Raw genomic sequence first — 16,198 nt, 5'->3', positions numbered from 1 at the left:
CATATGGAAGAATGCTTGCTCCAACCCGGGTGTGACAGCGGATGCTGAGAAACACACCCCGTCAATAGAAATTGACACGCTTTCTGGAGAATAGCATGGCCTTCCATACCAAGGCCCCTAAAAATCCACATGCTCTTTGGTCCAGGATTTCTATTGCTAGGAATTTAGTTCAAAGAAGTACTTAGAATGTGGCAAAGATTTTCCTACAATGATGTTTACTGCCATGTTATTTATCATATCGAAAATTTAGAAACAACCTAAGTGTCCAACAGTAAGGAAATGGTCACACACATTGTGATACATCCATGCCACAGACAATTTGGCAACCGTTAAAAATACGTCTTCGAAGACTATTCAGTGCTATGAGAAATGCTCACAATGTCAGGGAAAAGAATGAGCGGGATACAAAACCGATAATGAAATACAATTCTAATTTTGTAAAACACATGCATATTTCTTCCACAAATGGGAAGAAATACACCAAAGCACTAACAGTGTTTATCACTGCGTGTTATATTTATCAGTGATCTTTCTTTCATATCCATTTTGTTATGCTTTTCAAGTTTTCTGCAATGCATATGCATCATCTTTATAATCAGAAAAAGAAGTATTAAAAATATTGGAAGAGCGAGGGTTTCCCTGGCTGTCCAGTGGTTAAGACTCCCCGCTTCCACTGCAGGGGTCTCAGGTTCGATCCCTGCTCAGGGAACTAAGATCCCTCATGCTGCACAGCGTGACACACACCCCTCCCACCCCAAAAGTTTGAAGAGCAGTTGTGGGCTGAACAGGTGATAGACTCACGTATGAAGCAGCAGCTAGAGCTGCTCAGTACCAGCTTCCCCATGAGGTGGAGGCCTCCTTGTCACCGAGTGTCAGGGATAGGGGGGGAGGTTGAACAAGAGGGCTGATAAGTGTGCAAACCAATAGGATGAAAAGGGAAAATTACATTTACTGTGGTCCTGCTATAGTCAGGATGCTCCAAGTCTGAGATCTACCATCAAAATAACTCCTGTAATGATGTAAAGCTGGTAACAGTTAGAGCTGGGATCTCAATCCAGGACTTCCTGCCTCTTCAGCCCATGTTTGAAAGAGCCTTTTCCCTCTGCAAGAGCCAAGCCTGCTCTACTCACCTGTTTATATGCCCAGCCTGCATCCCTTCTTGGGATCAAGGAGCAGGTAGGAAATCTTGCAATTTATTACAGAGACTTTTCTCCCATAGATTTGTGAAGTCCTAGGGTGGAGATCTCTCTGGGACAGGAGTTGCTCAGCGAGTAGCTGGAACCCAGCTGGATTCTCAGACTGCAGTGCCCCCCCCATCACCAAGCATCTTGGGGGGCACTCATGCGGATCAAAACTCCAGCTGATGGACTCCCATTTAAAATATGTAGAATAGATTCCTTTTCTATCCATGAAACATGAAGTTACCCTCAGAGGCAATTCATCCAAATGTAAAATATCTTATTTTCTCACCTCACCTTTGCTGCCTTAGTCACCTGAAGCCATTTGGCTAAGGTGTCAAAGAGCACAGAGCCTAGTTCCCTTTCACAGAGGGCAATACTGAGTCTGATGTCAAAAGTTCTAGACACGAAATCTGGGACAGCGATGTGACTGTCTCCCCTCAAGGCTTTGGACTTCTAGAGGGTTACTTGAGTGAGTTATTTTCATGAGAGACCTTCAATGGGTCCTAGGAAAAAAAAACAAGCCACAAATGTAATAGTGCTTAGAACTTTCTGAGCACAGATGCATTCTTGTGTTATCAGCCACTGCTCCTTTCCCTCCCTCCTCCCACCAGCTACACACACACACACACACACACACACACACAATTACAAGCACACACACAAACACACACAAAATCTTCCCCATAAGGGCTCTGAGGGTCATCTAATTCAAGCAGTTTCTGACTCTTGCCAACAGAGCATGGAAAGCAGGAGCTGTTTTCAGGAAAGTCTGGCCCAAATGTGAGAGGGTAATGTTTTCAGGGGACAGGCCCCACCAGGAACACCCGTTGACCTAAGGGAGGTCAATTACAACCTCCATTTACAGACACCAGTCTATCAAGGGATTCGTCTCTGAGGGTCAATGTCACTTGCATAGTCTGTCAAGAAATAAAATGTCTTCCCAGCTCAGAACCAGGGGAGTAGGAGCGGGGGAAAGGAGTATCTTGTTTTCTGAGTTCCAAGAATTTAACAGTAGCCTTTAGTTGAAAACAGTATAGCAGTTTCTTAAAACCAAAAAAAGAACTATCATATGACCCAGCAATTCCACACCTGGGTATATATATGAAAAAAATGGAAACACTAATTAGAAAAGATACATGCACCCCAATGTTCATAGCAACACTATTTACAAGTGCCAAGATATGGAAGCCACCTAAGAATCCATCAACTGATGAATGGATAAAGAAGATGTGGTATATCTATACAACTGTGCACTACTCAGCCAAGAAAAAAAAAAATGAAATTTTACCATTTGCAACAACATGGATGGACTTGGAAGGTATTGGTGCTAAATGAAATAAGTCAGACAGAGAAAGACAAATACTGTTTGATTTCACTTATATGTGGAATCTAAAAAATACAACAAACTAGTGAATATAACAAAAAAGAAGCAGACTCACAGATACAGAGAACAAACTAGTGGTTACAAGTAGGGCGAGGGCAGTGGGGAGGGGCAAGATAGGGGTAGGGGGTTAAAAGATACAAACTATTATGTATAAAATAAGCTACAAGGATACAACACAGGAAATATAGCCAATATTTTATAATAACTGTAAATGGAGTATAACCGTTGAAAATTGTGAGTCACTATATTGTACACCTCTAACTTATATAATATTGTATATCAACTATACTTCAATTAAAAAATAAATAAAAGTAGCCTTTAGTTTTCTTAAGGTAAACTATATTTCCAGATCCTCCTACACCTGAAACATTTTCTTTGACCATGAATACATACTTAATGAGAATCAGAAATGCCAAATTGGACCATTGCATCCAGCAGGAGAACACTTCACTGCCAACCTCAATAACATCATCTGCAGAGGATATAAATATTCCCCTAGAACAACCAAAGAACCCTAATAGCCCACTATGGGTATCTATCTGTATGACTTGGGGAGCTCATTTGACATCTCTTGATGTCACTCTCCTGCTTTATAAAGTGAGAGTGTGGTCACCAAAATTCCTCCCAGTTTTAAATTGTATAATTCGACCCACCTATGAATTTACCTAGACCCAGGGTTAGCAAACTACAGTTGGTGGGTCAAATTCAGCTCGCTGCCTATTTTTGCAAATAAAGTTTTATTAACACAGAGTCAAGCCCATTTATACCTATTATCTATGGCTACTTTTGGACTACATTGGCAAAGTTGAGTAATTGGGACAGAGTTGCCACAAAGCCAAAAATAATTACTATCTGCTCTTTTACAGGGTTAAGTTTGCCAACTCCTGGTCTAGACCATTAGAAACTGAGGTAGTCTGAGTCAGACGATGGGAAACCAGATATTCTGTAGGGAACACACAAGAGTGCATCCATAGGCTGGGAATCTATTTATGTTTTGAGTCTGTGCCATCTCTTGGGATGGCACAGCAGGCAGCAAACTTATGGAACGTGTTAAGTAGAACTTTCTCGTCGTTGTCCTCAAACCGCTGCTTCTGGGCTTCAGTGAGTGTGCCCTTGGCAGGCTCACCTATCTCCTCCTGCTTCGTTCCCTCTGCTACCCACTGATTCCCATCACATCCCTGATCACCCTTCCTCTTTCCAAACTTCACTGGTTTTTTTTAAGTCTGTCCTCAAACAGAAGGCTCTCCTTCCCCTTGAGCATTTTCATTGCACTTCTCTGGACCATGTCTAGGTTCATTATGTCTCCCATAAGCCTTGCGGGCTTATGACCAAAACGACACTCTTTCAGGAGCAAACCTTGGCGTCAAGCAAGGAGGGAAGTTTGGGCCATGGGGCTCAGGGGTGGGGGGCCAAGCTCTGTGGCTGAACCTGGATTGGAATCCTGACTCCCAAACCTCCTAGTTATGAGGTCTTCATCAGTAACTGCCAGGCTGCCTCCAGAACCTCTAAGGTGATTGTAGTCGTGAGCTGATGAGACACGGAAGTCAGAGCAGAACCTGCAAGAATGCACACCTGAGATGGAGAGTTGGCTGAAGATGCTGTGCGGATTCCCCTCCTCAGAGAAGTCAGCTGTGATTTCAACTGTATATTTGTACATGTTATGTGTGTGTATATAGATATACAGTTGAAATCATAACTGACTTATCTGAAGATAAGAATCTCTCTCTCTCTCTCTATATATATATGTATATACATCCATCCATATATATATATATATATACACACACATACATACATATATGTATGAACATTTATATAGTTGTATTGATATTAAGTGTGTATATACATACAGTTGTATAATATATAATACAATATATATATTACCATATATATACATATTTACTTACATATATTTGTACCATATTTTTTAAACTAACAAAATGTTTCCAAGCTGAGCACACTAGGCTCCTTGCAGGCACTCAGCCTCACCCATCTTTCTGCACATCCAGGGGCCAGCGTGGCACATGTGACATATCAGACTGCCTTGGTGAAGGGACCCCAAAGGCCACAATGCGGCCCAGAAAAATAAATTCCAATAGAATTTAAAGCTATAAATGAGGAGCTATAATTGCTCCATAAATACTTGGGAATTCATGTTTTAAGTGGAACGGCTCTCAGAACCTGAGTGTAAAAAGTTATTTAGCCAACCTTGATTGAACACCGACTACGAGCCAAATCCCTTCAAATAGGACATGTTCTTTGCACCGCTAAGTATTGGTTTACAACTCATTAGCCATTTGACAGGGCAGCTGGGAGCGCAGGGGTGGAAGAGAAATGTAACCCTGGAGGGTCCCGAGCCATTGTCACCTGGAGATAATGCATCTCTGTGATGTGAAGGAAAGCCCGTCAGAACCCATTTCCAGTCACAAGCACTTAGTGGATACCCAGACATTTAGGAAATACAGAATACCTCAACTCTTTGGGGTCTCTGACCTTGGTGCCCTGCATCCTGTGAATACAGTTGGACAGATTTTCCTCTGAACTGCTTACCTTGCAAGTGGCTCATTTGTCCCTTCCCTGCTGGGCCACAACAGCAGAGACTGGCCTCAAGAGGCCCTTGTCCCTAACCTCAGAGTCGACCATCTCAAACACTGACAGCCAGAGGAAGATTACCTGAGAGCTGAGAGGAGCCCAGACCATCTCCCGCCTCACCTGGATTTGCCCTGGGTAAATCTGAGTGTTTCAAAAAAGCAAAAGAGTTTCCAAAGGCCTCCGCTCGAGGCTCCCATTACCCCGGAGCAGACCGCTATCTCTAATCAGGATCATGCATTAATGACAGAGACAAGTCCTCAGGAAGATGAAAGGCCTTGTATAATTAAAAAGATAAGAGCGGTCCTGGGAGAAGGAAATTGGGATTCAATTAACACGAGCGCTCTGCCCCTACCCTCCCCCGCTATCAAATGTTCCACTGAGAAGTGCCCTCTCTGCTGCCTGAGAGTGAAAGGCTGAAGGGCTCTTATTTATGGCCTGCTTGGAGTGGGGCCTGGGGCCTTCCTCGGCTGGGGAGTTTGTTTACTTAGAGCTCAAGAGGGGAGGGGAAGAGCAACACGAATCCTGAAAAAGGAGGTAACAAGCTGCTTTTGACTCCTTTTCTTTCCTCGTCTCAGCTCCTCTGATCTTCTTGACAGGGGAAGAAAAATACTCAATAGAAGGTCTATTTCCTTCCTCCTTCAGCCTGAGGCTGACACAACAGGCTAAGGGTCACTGCTGAGAAAGCTCTGCGGGGTTATTTGTGTTGGGAAACCAGGCCACTTCCCCCTTTCCGTCTTTCTCAGGTTTCTGTGGAGGCAGAGGGAAGATAAGGTTGGAGACGCAGCTGCTCAAAGGGTCTGTGGGACTGGACATGTGGGGAGACCGGCCTCGGGGAACCCTACTTCTGGGCATCCTCTGAAGAGTTCTAAAGCCAGGAGTGGAGTTCACTGGGGTCTGTGGTCTAGGCCAGGATTGACAGGGTGGGGACAGCTTAGGGTGCTCCAGCACCCTAAGAGCAGCAGCTGACACCAGGTCTGTGGGAGTTGGTCCCAAGGTGCCTTTACTTGCAATTCTTTTACTTCGCAGCCAACTTAGCGGTAAAGGCAGACCTGGGCCCCAGGACCTTACAGAAATATTAGAACATGGCGGTCCACTTGGATGGATGGGCTATGTTTTGAAAACTCTGCTTTGGCTGAAGGTTGGTGAAGCTTCTTTCTGCCTCTCTTTTCAAGGGGCTCATGGAACCCTCCCCACTAGAAGGCATCTCCCAGTCACCCTGCAGGGCCCTCGAGCCTATGTGTCACCAGGCCAATGGGGTCCATGAAGCTAAGGAGGATGGCTTTGAGGAAACCAACCCAGGACATCTGGGACCGAGAAGATAGAGAATAGTAGAACAGCTGGAAGGAGTGGAGAAATTTGCAGACAAAGCAGAATAATCAGGATATTAGATCTTGTTCTCTGCCCGGTTAATCATCTGGAAGCTCTATTCAAGGTTGTACATTAACCTCACTTGATACACTACAGACACCTCAAGTTCAAGACATTTAAAGCCAGCCTCCACATTTTAACCATCCAATATCTTTTCCTCCCATGTTCCCTATTTCAGCGAATGACTCAATTAGGACTTTCTAAGCCTCAGTTGTTCAATCTACAAAATGGAAGAAACAACGCCGGCTCTGTCTCCTTCAGAGTCGACAGAATCAAGTAGAGAGCTCAGAAACAAACACACTTTGGAAAATATAAAATGCAAGGCAGATTGCCAAAGCTGGAGACCTTGACTCTCTTCTCCCTCAATGTCCACATTGGTCACCTCCTTACTGACTCTCAAAGAAGGGGCTCCGTGTCACATGAAATGAGGATGCAACCGCACTGGGCTGCACCTGTGAGCGGGTGACAAACCAGTGCAACCCAGCTCCAGAGAACTCCCTCAGATGCAATGCACATCCATTTCTGCAGAACCTTATTAAAGACTGAAACTGAATTTTTAGTGTGGAACAAGGGGTTGACAATGTAGCAGGAATTCTAAGCTAGATGGGAGAGGAGAACGGTTGCATAGCGGGTTTGAAGGAGAGCTATTTGGACCAAGTTATAATGTGAAGACCTTAGAGAAAATCAGCCATAATCTCTTTATTTTTCAGGCAAACCGTGTGAACTGAGAGAGGGTGTGGATGTCAGCCTCCAAGATGGTCTCCTGGAATTCATGCCCTTGTGAAGTGCCCTCCCAGGCTGATGGGGGCTGGCCTGTATAACCATTAGGATATTGAGGAAATCACAACTTGTGACTTCTGAACCTAGCTCACAAAGCACATTGTGACTTCTGCCCTGGATCACTCACTCTGGGAAGCCAGCTGCCATGTCATGAGGACACCCAAGGAGTCTTTTGGAGAAGCCCACGTGCTGAGGAATTGCAGCCTCCTTCCAACATCCACATGAGCAAACCATCTTGGAAACAGATTGTCCAGCCCCAGTCAAGCCTTCAGATGAGTGCAGCCCTAGACAATGTCTCTAGAGACTGTGAACCAGAACTTCCCAGTTTTGTCACTCCCAGATTCCTGACCCATGAAAATGTGAGATAACAAATGTTTGTTATTTGAATTCACTAAGTTGTGGGATATCTATACAGCAATAGATAACTAATACAGAGAGTGTATGTTACCTACTTATGTTCTATATTTTCACAATGTATCCAGGTCATTATCCCATTTTATTCTTATACTTACTTGTTCTCTCAAAAGTAGAGAAGCTGAGGCTTGGAGAAGTTAAGTAGCCTTTCCAAGTTTACATTATGCATAGTGGCAGAAACAGGTAAAGAAGCCAAGCATTGCAACTTGTTTTCTCTTTGCACACAATCCAGCTTCTGAAATCACATTATATAGGCAACTGAATCCTTTGTCATTGTCTAGGGCCTGCTCTGTTTTCTAAGAACTGCTTGCTGCATGCTCTAGGGCACAGGTGGATTAAGGAGTCACCTCAACTTTAGCACAACCTGCTAAGCTAGCCTGAGTATTCCCCGCCATCATCTGACAAGCCTCAACTGAGTGCCTGCGTATGACAAGTGTCAAAGAAGCCACATCTACAGGATGCATTTCCTAGAGGCACAGTTCAATAGAGAGCCAGGGGGTGAAATAAAAGAGAAAAGAAAAAATAAGAAAGCTATAACATTTGAGCTTGAAATGTCACAGGGAGCCAAGGAAGTTGTCTGATGGATTGCCCTGTCATCTCCAAGCCAAAAGAAAAAAAATTTCAGATCCATCAATGTGTTCCTGCCCTTTTAATCCAAACAATATTTTACAGCATCAGAATGCAAAGATATTATGTTCTTAGACATCCAGCAATGTGTGAGGATTGCCGAGCACTTCACCAGAAAACAGCAAGTGAGAACCACAGGTTGTTCTAATGTCTGCACATCTTCTTGACCCAGGTTATATGTAAAAATATACTATAACATACACGAGAGCCTACATGGTGCTGTATGTTCATTTATTCATTCATTTACTCACTCATTCATGGGGAGCCCACTGTCCATGTGGCTCTGCCCGAGACAATGAACATGAGGGACACCTGTGTACCTATGCTCCAGCTGCCCAGGTCAAGGACATCTTCTGCCTGCCCTGGACCTGCTCCTCCCTCTGGCTGGCTTCCTGGTCAGTAGGCATGCTCTCCACCGTCCTCTCCTCAGGCTTTTCCCCTACGCTTCTACCATCTGCCCCTTGGATCAAATGTTTGGCTTCTGGGCTCAGGTAATATGAGAACATAGTTTTATTTGCAGGGTAGGTTGAAAAACGCCTAACTTGATATGAAAAGATGACTGGCAACATGAGGTATATGCTGAAGCTTTGAGAAGGACAAGCACTAAAGTACTGGCTTCGTAGTAAAGGCTTCCAAGTGAGGTGCAATTTGATGGGGTATTTGCCAATCCTCAAACAAGTCCTGCCTTCCCTCATCCCCAGGTCTTAACTCACACTGCTTCTGCCTCCTCCAAGCAATCCTTCCTGATCCCCTCAGTCAGTGTGATCTTCCCCTTTCTCATCATGTTTTGTTCCTCTATCTCAGTGATCTGCTTTGTATTTTAATTATCCATGTGTGAACCTACCTTTCCCACTAGATTGTGAGTCATCAGTGGGCATGATTGTATCTATGTCCCTATACAATAACTAGCACAGCGAATAATAAATCTTTGTTACAATGACTATCATTATCTACTCTCATTTTACAGATGATGAAATGAAGGCCAGAGAAATGAAATAGATTTCTCAGGATCATACAGAGAAGAAGTGGTAGAACTGGGATTTGAACCCATGTCATCTGACTGCAGAGCCTGTGCTCTTAACATCTTCACAAGACTGGAAGGCATTGCTTGCTAGTGATTCCGTATCTACCCGTCTTCAACTTCTCTGTTTTCTGTGGGAAACCAAGTCAGTAGACAAAAACTCTTTTCTACATCCTTTCAAATGTTTCAGTGTTTCTGCTGAATTTTCTCTTTTGAGGTTTAAATATCCCTTCTCTCAAGTGTTCCATAAGGTGAGTTCTTTCTAGCTCCCTCACCATCTTGTTCACCCTGCTGAATAAATTTGAGTTTGTAATAATTCTCATAGATGATACCTAGAAGTAAACACCATATTGCACATGTGGTTAAACCAGCATGGAGTAAAATGAGATGATGATTCCCTGTTTGAGGTGGAGCAGAAGACAGACACCTAAGCTTAAGGAAAAGCCACTTATAAGGGGACAAGGGTGATACTGAGTCAGAAAAGGAGACAGGAAACCATGAAGTGGTAAAGCGTTTGGGAGGCTACAAGAAGGGTACATTCTAGTAAAAGTTTAAAGTGCTATGAAAACGAAGAGAAGAAGGAGTCTAAAGACGCAGGAAGATGACTTGCAATGTGAGATTTTTGCAGAGGGGTTAAGGATGATAAGAACAGAAAAGATGGACAAATCTGCTGGCTTGGGGAGAGCAGTTGGGGAAAAAATTCAGGCGTCATGGAAAGAGCAGGCAATGAGCAGTGTGACTTCATGTTACAAAAGGAAAGGGAGGAAAACAGTGGCCGGTGGGAGCAGGGGCAGGCAACAGGGTCATGTAAAACATTGTTTACTTGCCGTGGAGGTGGGAAGAGGGGTGTTTTTCAGTAGAGAGGATGAAGAGGGGAAGATTGAATTTACTGGAACCAGGGTAAGATGAAGGGAGCAGGCAAGATGAAAGGGAAAAAGAACAATTTGCTAGTAGAGATAGAAATATTGGAAGGTCTGAAGGTGCAGAGAAGGGGGGGTCTGGTAGGGACCCTCACTTCGTGCTTTATGGGGTGCAAAACTTATCCATGTTTATTATCTCATTGAATTGTACACCAATCCTGAGAGGGAGGTATTACTATGTCTGGTTTACATGTAAGACAATGGAGGTTCTTAAAAGGTAAGTGACTTTCCCAAGGTCCAAGATTTTCTGACTTCTAAGCCCTTTTTCTGACCCTATGACTGCAGTCTATTGCTCTGTGTACCAGGGTGTTCAGTAAGGCATGAATCAAGGCCATGTTCTAAAAGGGAAGCAACAGAAGTGGGTTGCTGAGTAGTGTTAGAGGCTAAGGAGAGCTGAGAAGATTGAGCACACAATTGCAGAAAAGGGGTCAATGAGAAATGAATAGGAAGTTTGCCTGAAAGCATCAAGAGCATCAAGGTAGTCAGCCTAAGTTTGTACTGGTCCAAAGGAGCCCAGCTCCAGTCTTCTCCTGTTTCCTGAGAAAAAATAATCCATCCATTGATTCCTCTGAGCTTAATGAGTACCACTGTGCCAAAGAACCAGTAGGCTACTCAGGGCAGGAGTTTTATGTGGCCAGAGACAGGGTAGATGGCACAAGATATACATGAATCATGACAGTGCCCATATGTGGCAGAATGTGACCAAAGAGTGAAGAGTCTTCTTGGACACCCATAGGAAATGGAGGCAATTCCATGGGAGTGGGTAGACTGAGAAGGTTCCTGTGGAGGGTTAAACCCAAACTTTTACACATGCTCAAGCATGGTGGTGAAAGTAGCTACAGAAACTGAGAAACCTTGGTGTTAATGAACGTAGGTCAAGTCAAGTCCTGTTACTAGAAGGGCTGGAAAACGCCTCCAGAAGGCCTGGAAATGGACTTGGAATTATTTCGGTGGAGAATACTTTTCCTCAAGAAGGAGAATTATAAAGCATCAGAAATTACTTAAAGTTGATACTAAAGATTCACTAACAGCCACTAAGGAGAGCCTCAGAAACTTGGAATTCTCTTAGGCAACTGCTAAACTCTCTTCCCTCCCAGAATGCTACTTTCAAGGTGCTGCCAGGGTAGGACTCAAGGGCCAGGAGACCTAGGCTACATCCTTTTTTTGGTTTTTTTTTCTGCCCAGTTCTCTATATCCATCTTCAACAAGTGACTCTGGGAAAAGCCCAGTACTGTGGGCAGAAAGTATGAGGGCAGGCTTGCTGGGGCAGGAGCCCCACAGACGAGGCGAAGTGGCCACACGTTGTCACAGGCCAGATCCAGCTTCTTCTGTGTCGCTGCCAGCTTGCCCTGCAGCCTCTTCCTTCTCCAGTCCAGGTAGCACCTCTGCAGCCAGCTTGCCTGCCAGGCTAGGAGCACTCCAGAGGTGAAGGCCACCAACACAGACAGCTGCAGCAGCCTCTCGAGCACGTCCACCATTGGCTGCCAGGCATGCAGTGCCCAGACACATCCTTGAGGTTACTAAAGCCTGGCCAGGATCTCCTGGTGCCATCTTGTCATGTGAACAGGTGTCTAACCAATCTCACCATTGTCCCCCAATCAATATACCCCTGGAGGACCTTGGCCCTCGCTAGAACTTTACAGTAAATGCATGAGGGGGAATCCATTAGAAAATATTTCTGTGTAAAAAAAAAAAAAAAAAAACCAAACAAACTTTAAAAGCTGCTCTCATTTTTGAGAGTGGAGAGAGTTTGTAAGTTGCCAGGAAGAATGCCCACCCCCAGTTCTGCTGCAAATCTGGGCTCAGTTATTAACAACGCTTTCTGAACCCCAAATTGAACTGTGCAATCTCATCTACAATTGTATCTATGAGGATGATGGGACAACGTGTTTGAAACTGGTTCAGCACATACAGGTAGAGTCACCATTGTGTAGTAATAAGAGTTCCAATTGGTCAACCTGAGTCTGAGTTCTGGGAACCTCACTTGCTCTGTGAACTTGAGCAAGTCTCAGACTCCCAGAGTCAACTTCCAACCTCAGAGCGCCTCGTGGTGTTACAAGAATAAAACAGACCAATCTGCTAAAATGGCCAAATGATATATTATTGTTATTATGTTGCCAATAAATAGTAAGAAAGTCTTTAAGTTAGACTCCAGAGCCTAGAGTTTAAACATTTGATGATGACTTGACTATCGCTGCATGACATTTTCCCTCATCTGCCATTCTCAGCTCAGTAACACATAGCAAGTCTCCTTCTGCCAGGTATCCTCAATCATTTTTAGCAGCGAAACTTCACAACCTCATGCCCTCTATAATGAGTCTGGAACTAAATCAGGAGGTTTGAGGAAGAGTGCTTCGTGAACTAAAACTGATAATTCATTTGGGAGACTATGTCTTATTTTCATGTAGGGTACTTCCAAGATTTGACTCACTTTGGACTGGAGCTATTAGAAAATATCCATATGGCCTTAGTTTGGGAGTGCTACCAAAGCACATCTTCTGGGACCATTCTGACGCCAGGCACTTTCACATCCTTTAAAATACACAGTTTAATCCAATCCTCAATGAAACTTCTAGGGTTGAAATAAGTATTCCCATTTAACAGACAAGGAGGCTGAGGCTCAGAAAAAATTAAGAATGTACCCAAAGTCATACAAATAACTATCAGGGCTGGAATTTTAACTCTTTTCTTCAAGTCCCATATTCTTTTCACTATACCACCCTTGTAAAGAAAAGTCTCAGTGAACCAAATGAATTATTTGGGGCTCCTTCTCATAGTATATTGACTCAAGAGCTTCACTGAGTCTTCTAGTCCATCAGCAGGGCTGAGACAGACAAAGTATCCAGTGAAACAGACTACAGAACACAGAGACAGGCCTGCATGTGGACGGACACCACTTCATATAGAACACAACTGGTGTTGCAGATCAACAAAGAGAGAATAGACAGTTCAACAAATCTTGCTGGGACAACTGGTAAACCATAAAGAAAAACTAAATTTTAATCTACTTCACAGCATATATAAAATCAATTTAAGATAGCTTAATATCTGTGGAGAGTAAAATTTAAAGCTTCAGAAGAAACTGTGGGGGAATATCTTTATGACCTCAGGAGATGAAATACTTTTATCTGAAAACACAATATAAAAAATAAAGCTCATAAAGAAACGATTGTTAACTTTGACTAAGTTGAAATTAAGAACGTGGGTTCATCAAAATACACTATAAAGAAAATAAAAAGACAAGCCACAAAACTGGGAGAAAATATTTGCAACACATAATCAACAACAGATTTTCAGAACAGAACTTTTGCAAATCAGTGAGGAAAAGACAAACAATCTGACAAAAACAGTCAAAAGAAATCATGAATAATCATTTTACAGAAGAGGAAACGCAAGTCGCCAATAAACATACAAAACTTCACTCAACCTCACTGGTAATCAGGAAAATTAAAATTCAAACAACAATGAGAAGCAATTTTGCACCCCAAAATTTAAAAGTCTGATAATACCAAGTGTTGGTGGAAAAAGTGAAACAAGCAAACTCTTATTACTCGTGGGAGTGTACCCTGATACAGCCACATCGGAAAAAAGTTCAGCATCATCCATTACATTGGAAGATATGCATTCCCTGTGACCCTGAAGTTGTACTCTTGGCTATATACCACAAAAAGCACTTGGCCCTTGCAACAAGAGACAGTGAAAAGAATGTCCATGGCAGCGTTACTGTAATAGAAAAATATACTGGAAACACATCAGCCAAGCAAATGTTCATTAACAGGAAGATGGATGAATACCTTTTGACATAGTCCTGCACTGCAATAGCATACAGCCATGAAAAGAAAGTACAGATGCCAACATCAACACACAGAACCTCACAAACGTCTACTGAACAAAATGAGAACGAACTCAGCTGCACAAGAATATACATATTGCATCATACCACTTATATAAAATTCAAAAATATGAAATATTAAGCAATCTATTGTTTGGAATACATAGATTCAGGGCCAACTACAAAGAAAAGTAAAAGGAATAATGAACCCAGAATTTAAGATACTGGTCACCCCTGCTGGGAGAAAGGGGTCTGGGGTCTCCAATGGTTCCACAGGTGATGTTCTAACTCTCAAGCTGTGTGATGTTTATATTGGTGTTCATTATGCAAGTCTTTCCACCTTATATATTCTATACAGGCTATATTGTGAGTATGAGTTTGGTGGAGGACCCAGACAAGGAATATTAATATTTATAATTCAGATAGGGCAACCATCTAGTGTTCTGGACACACCTCAACCCAGTACCAACACTAAGTTCTTCTTGTTGAAGTCTATACAGCCAGCACCTGGCACATAGATCATTACAGATGCATAATGATAACTTTATAAGGGAATAAACGGTAGAGCATTGATTAGATGGATGGGTGGGTGGACAGATGGAAGACTGAATGAAGTGGGCAGCTCAGGGCCTAAATAACATGAAGGTATTTAATAGAAGCTCAAGGGCAAATGGGAGAAAGAAGCAGGAAGCTAAATAAGACTTGAGAACTGCAACTAGAACTTTCTTTCTCTCACCTCTTGAATGCACGCAATAAGATAAAATTAGAATCATCTAATTTAACATAAGCCTAATTGAATCCCTCTTTATTAAATGGAAAGAAGACTGACTGTTAATTCTACACAGTCCTCTCGCCACTACCCCACCCTCGCTAGTCGGCTTGGAGAATTGCCTTTTCTTTCTCAACTCACTTGCGCTTTGCCCTGACCCCTGTTTGGTCTTTCAAACGCACTTTGATTATGGACATTCTTTACTAATTTGCAAGCATGATGCCCTTCTGGGCCCTTCTGGGCTGTAGGCTTGATGAAGGGAAGTGTGTCCTATTCATCTGTTAATCCTGCACCTATTACAGCACTTGACAGATCACATGTTGGACACATACTTCTTTTGAAATGAACAGATCCTGATATGCGTTAAAAGCAGTGAATCTAAGTCAATGACTCCAAAACTCAAGTATTAATAGATTAGCAGAGTAGGGATCTCAAAATCAGAAGGAAGGGTAAAAATACAAAGTAGACTCCAGGCTGATTATGGCTAGGATGTAAAAAAGCAATTTAAACCAAGCTCTGAAATCTTGCTGAGTCTTCTACAAGCCAAGCAAATCTGATGCACATAATACACCTAGCCTGGGCCACACACAGCCCAGGGGATAAAGTGGCTCCATAAAGTTTGGGCTGAGATATCTTTAGAAGGTTGAATAAAAGCCAGCTTTGTGAAAATACAGCATTTGAAATGAAAATTCTTTCGGGTATTGATCCCTGGAAAACACATTAGGGCGCCCTGGAAAAAAAAAAGAGGCAGGTGACAAGGCCAGGAAGACGTGTAGAAATACAGCGAGGTGAGTGAGGCGGGTGGAAAGTCATGCACAGAGAAGTGTGAACCTTGGATGGAATTAATCACACCTCTAACCGCTCAGGCCACTGTCTGCATTGATCCTATAGTAATTCTGGTGCAGTAGCCAAAACTCAGCTGAAATTCTTCTAGCAGACACTGCTGGAAACTCCTCTTTGAAAAATCTATCCAAGTTGCTTTATTTTGTTTATACACTAAATGCTTCTTTGCATCCAAATGTAAAGGCAGAACTCGAGGAAGAGATAGGTTAGAGCTCATAATTGGATCTGATGATTACTTCCTTCTTCCTTTCGGGACTATTTTCAAATATTGGTAGCTTAGCCTGATTGGTGAAAGGTGTTATTGTTCAGATACTGGATGACATGCCTCACAATAGCAAACAGGGCGGTTACAACTTGTTGACCAGTTGACTACTCACTACGTGCAGGCACTATCTTAATCCGTGAACGTGCATTATCCTTGTAACAGTCATAATAGTGCCCTCAGGTCGGGATTATTACCCCATTTT

At 43.0% G+C, this 16,198-nt stretch overlaps 1 protein-coding gene across 1 annotated transcript; it reads right to left on the bottom strand.

Moving 5' to 3' along the window:
- Window positions 1–11,438: 11,438 nt before the first annotated feature.
- Window positions 11,439–11,765, bottom strand: LOC118906312 (mitoregulin-like). Its single transcript, XM_036873788.1, has one exon. It carries the CDS (start codon window positions 11,763–11,765, stop codon window positions 11,439–11,441), a length of 327 nt encoding a protein of 108 aa, XP_036729683.1.
- Window positions 11,766–16,198: the final 4,433 nt, after the last annotated feature.

This window comes from Balaenoptera musculus, chromosome 13, assembly GCF_009873245.2.
Source record: "Balaenoptera musculus isolate JJ_BM4_2016_0621 chromosome 13, mBalMus1.pri.v3, whole genome shotgun sequence".
NCBI lineage: Eukaryota > Metazoa > Chordata > Mammalia > Artiodactyla > Balaenopteridae > Balaenoptera > Balaenoptera musculus.
Note: the sequence above shows the minus strand (reverse complement) of the source record. Positions and strands in the feature narration are given on the sequence as shown.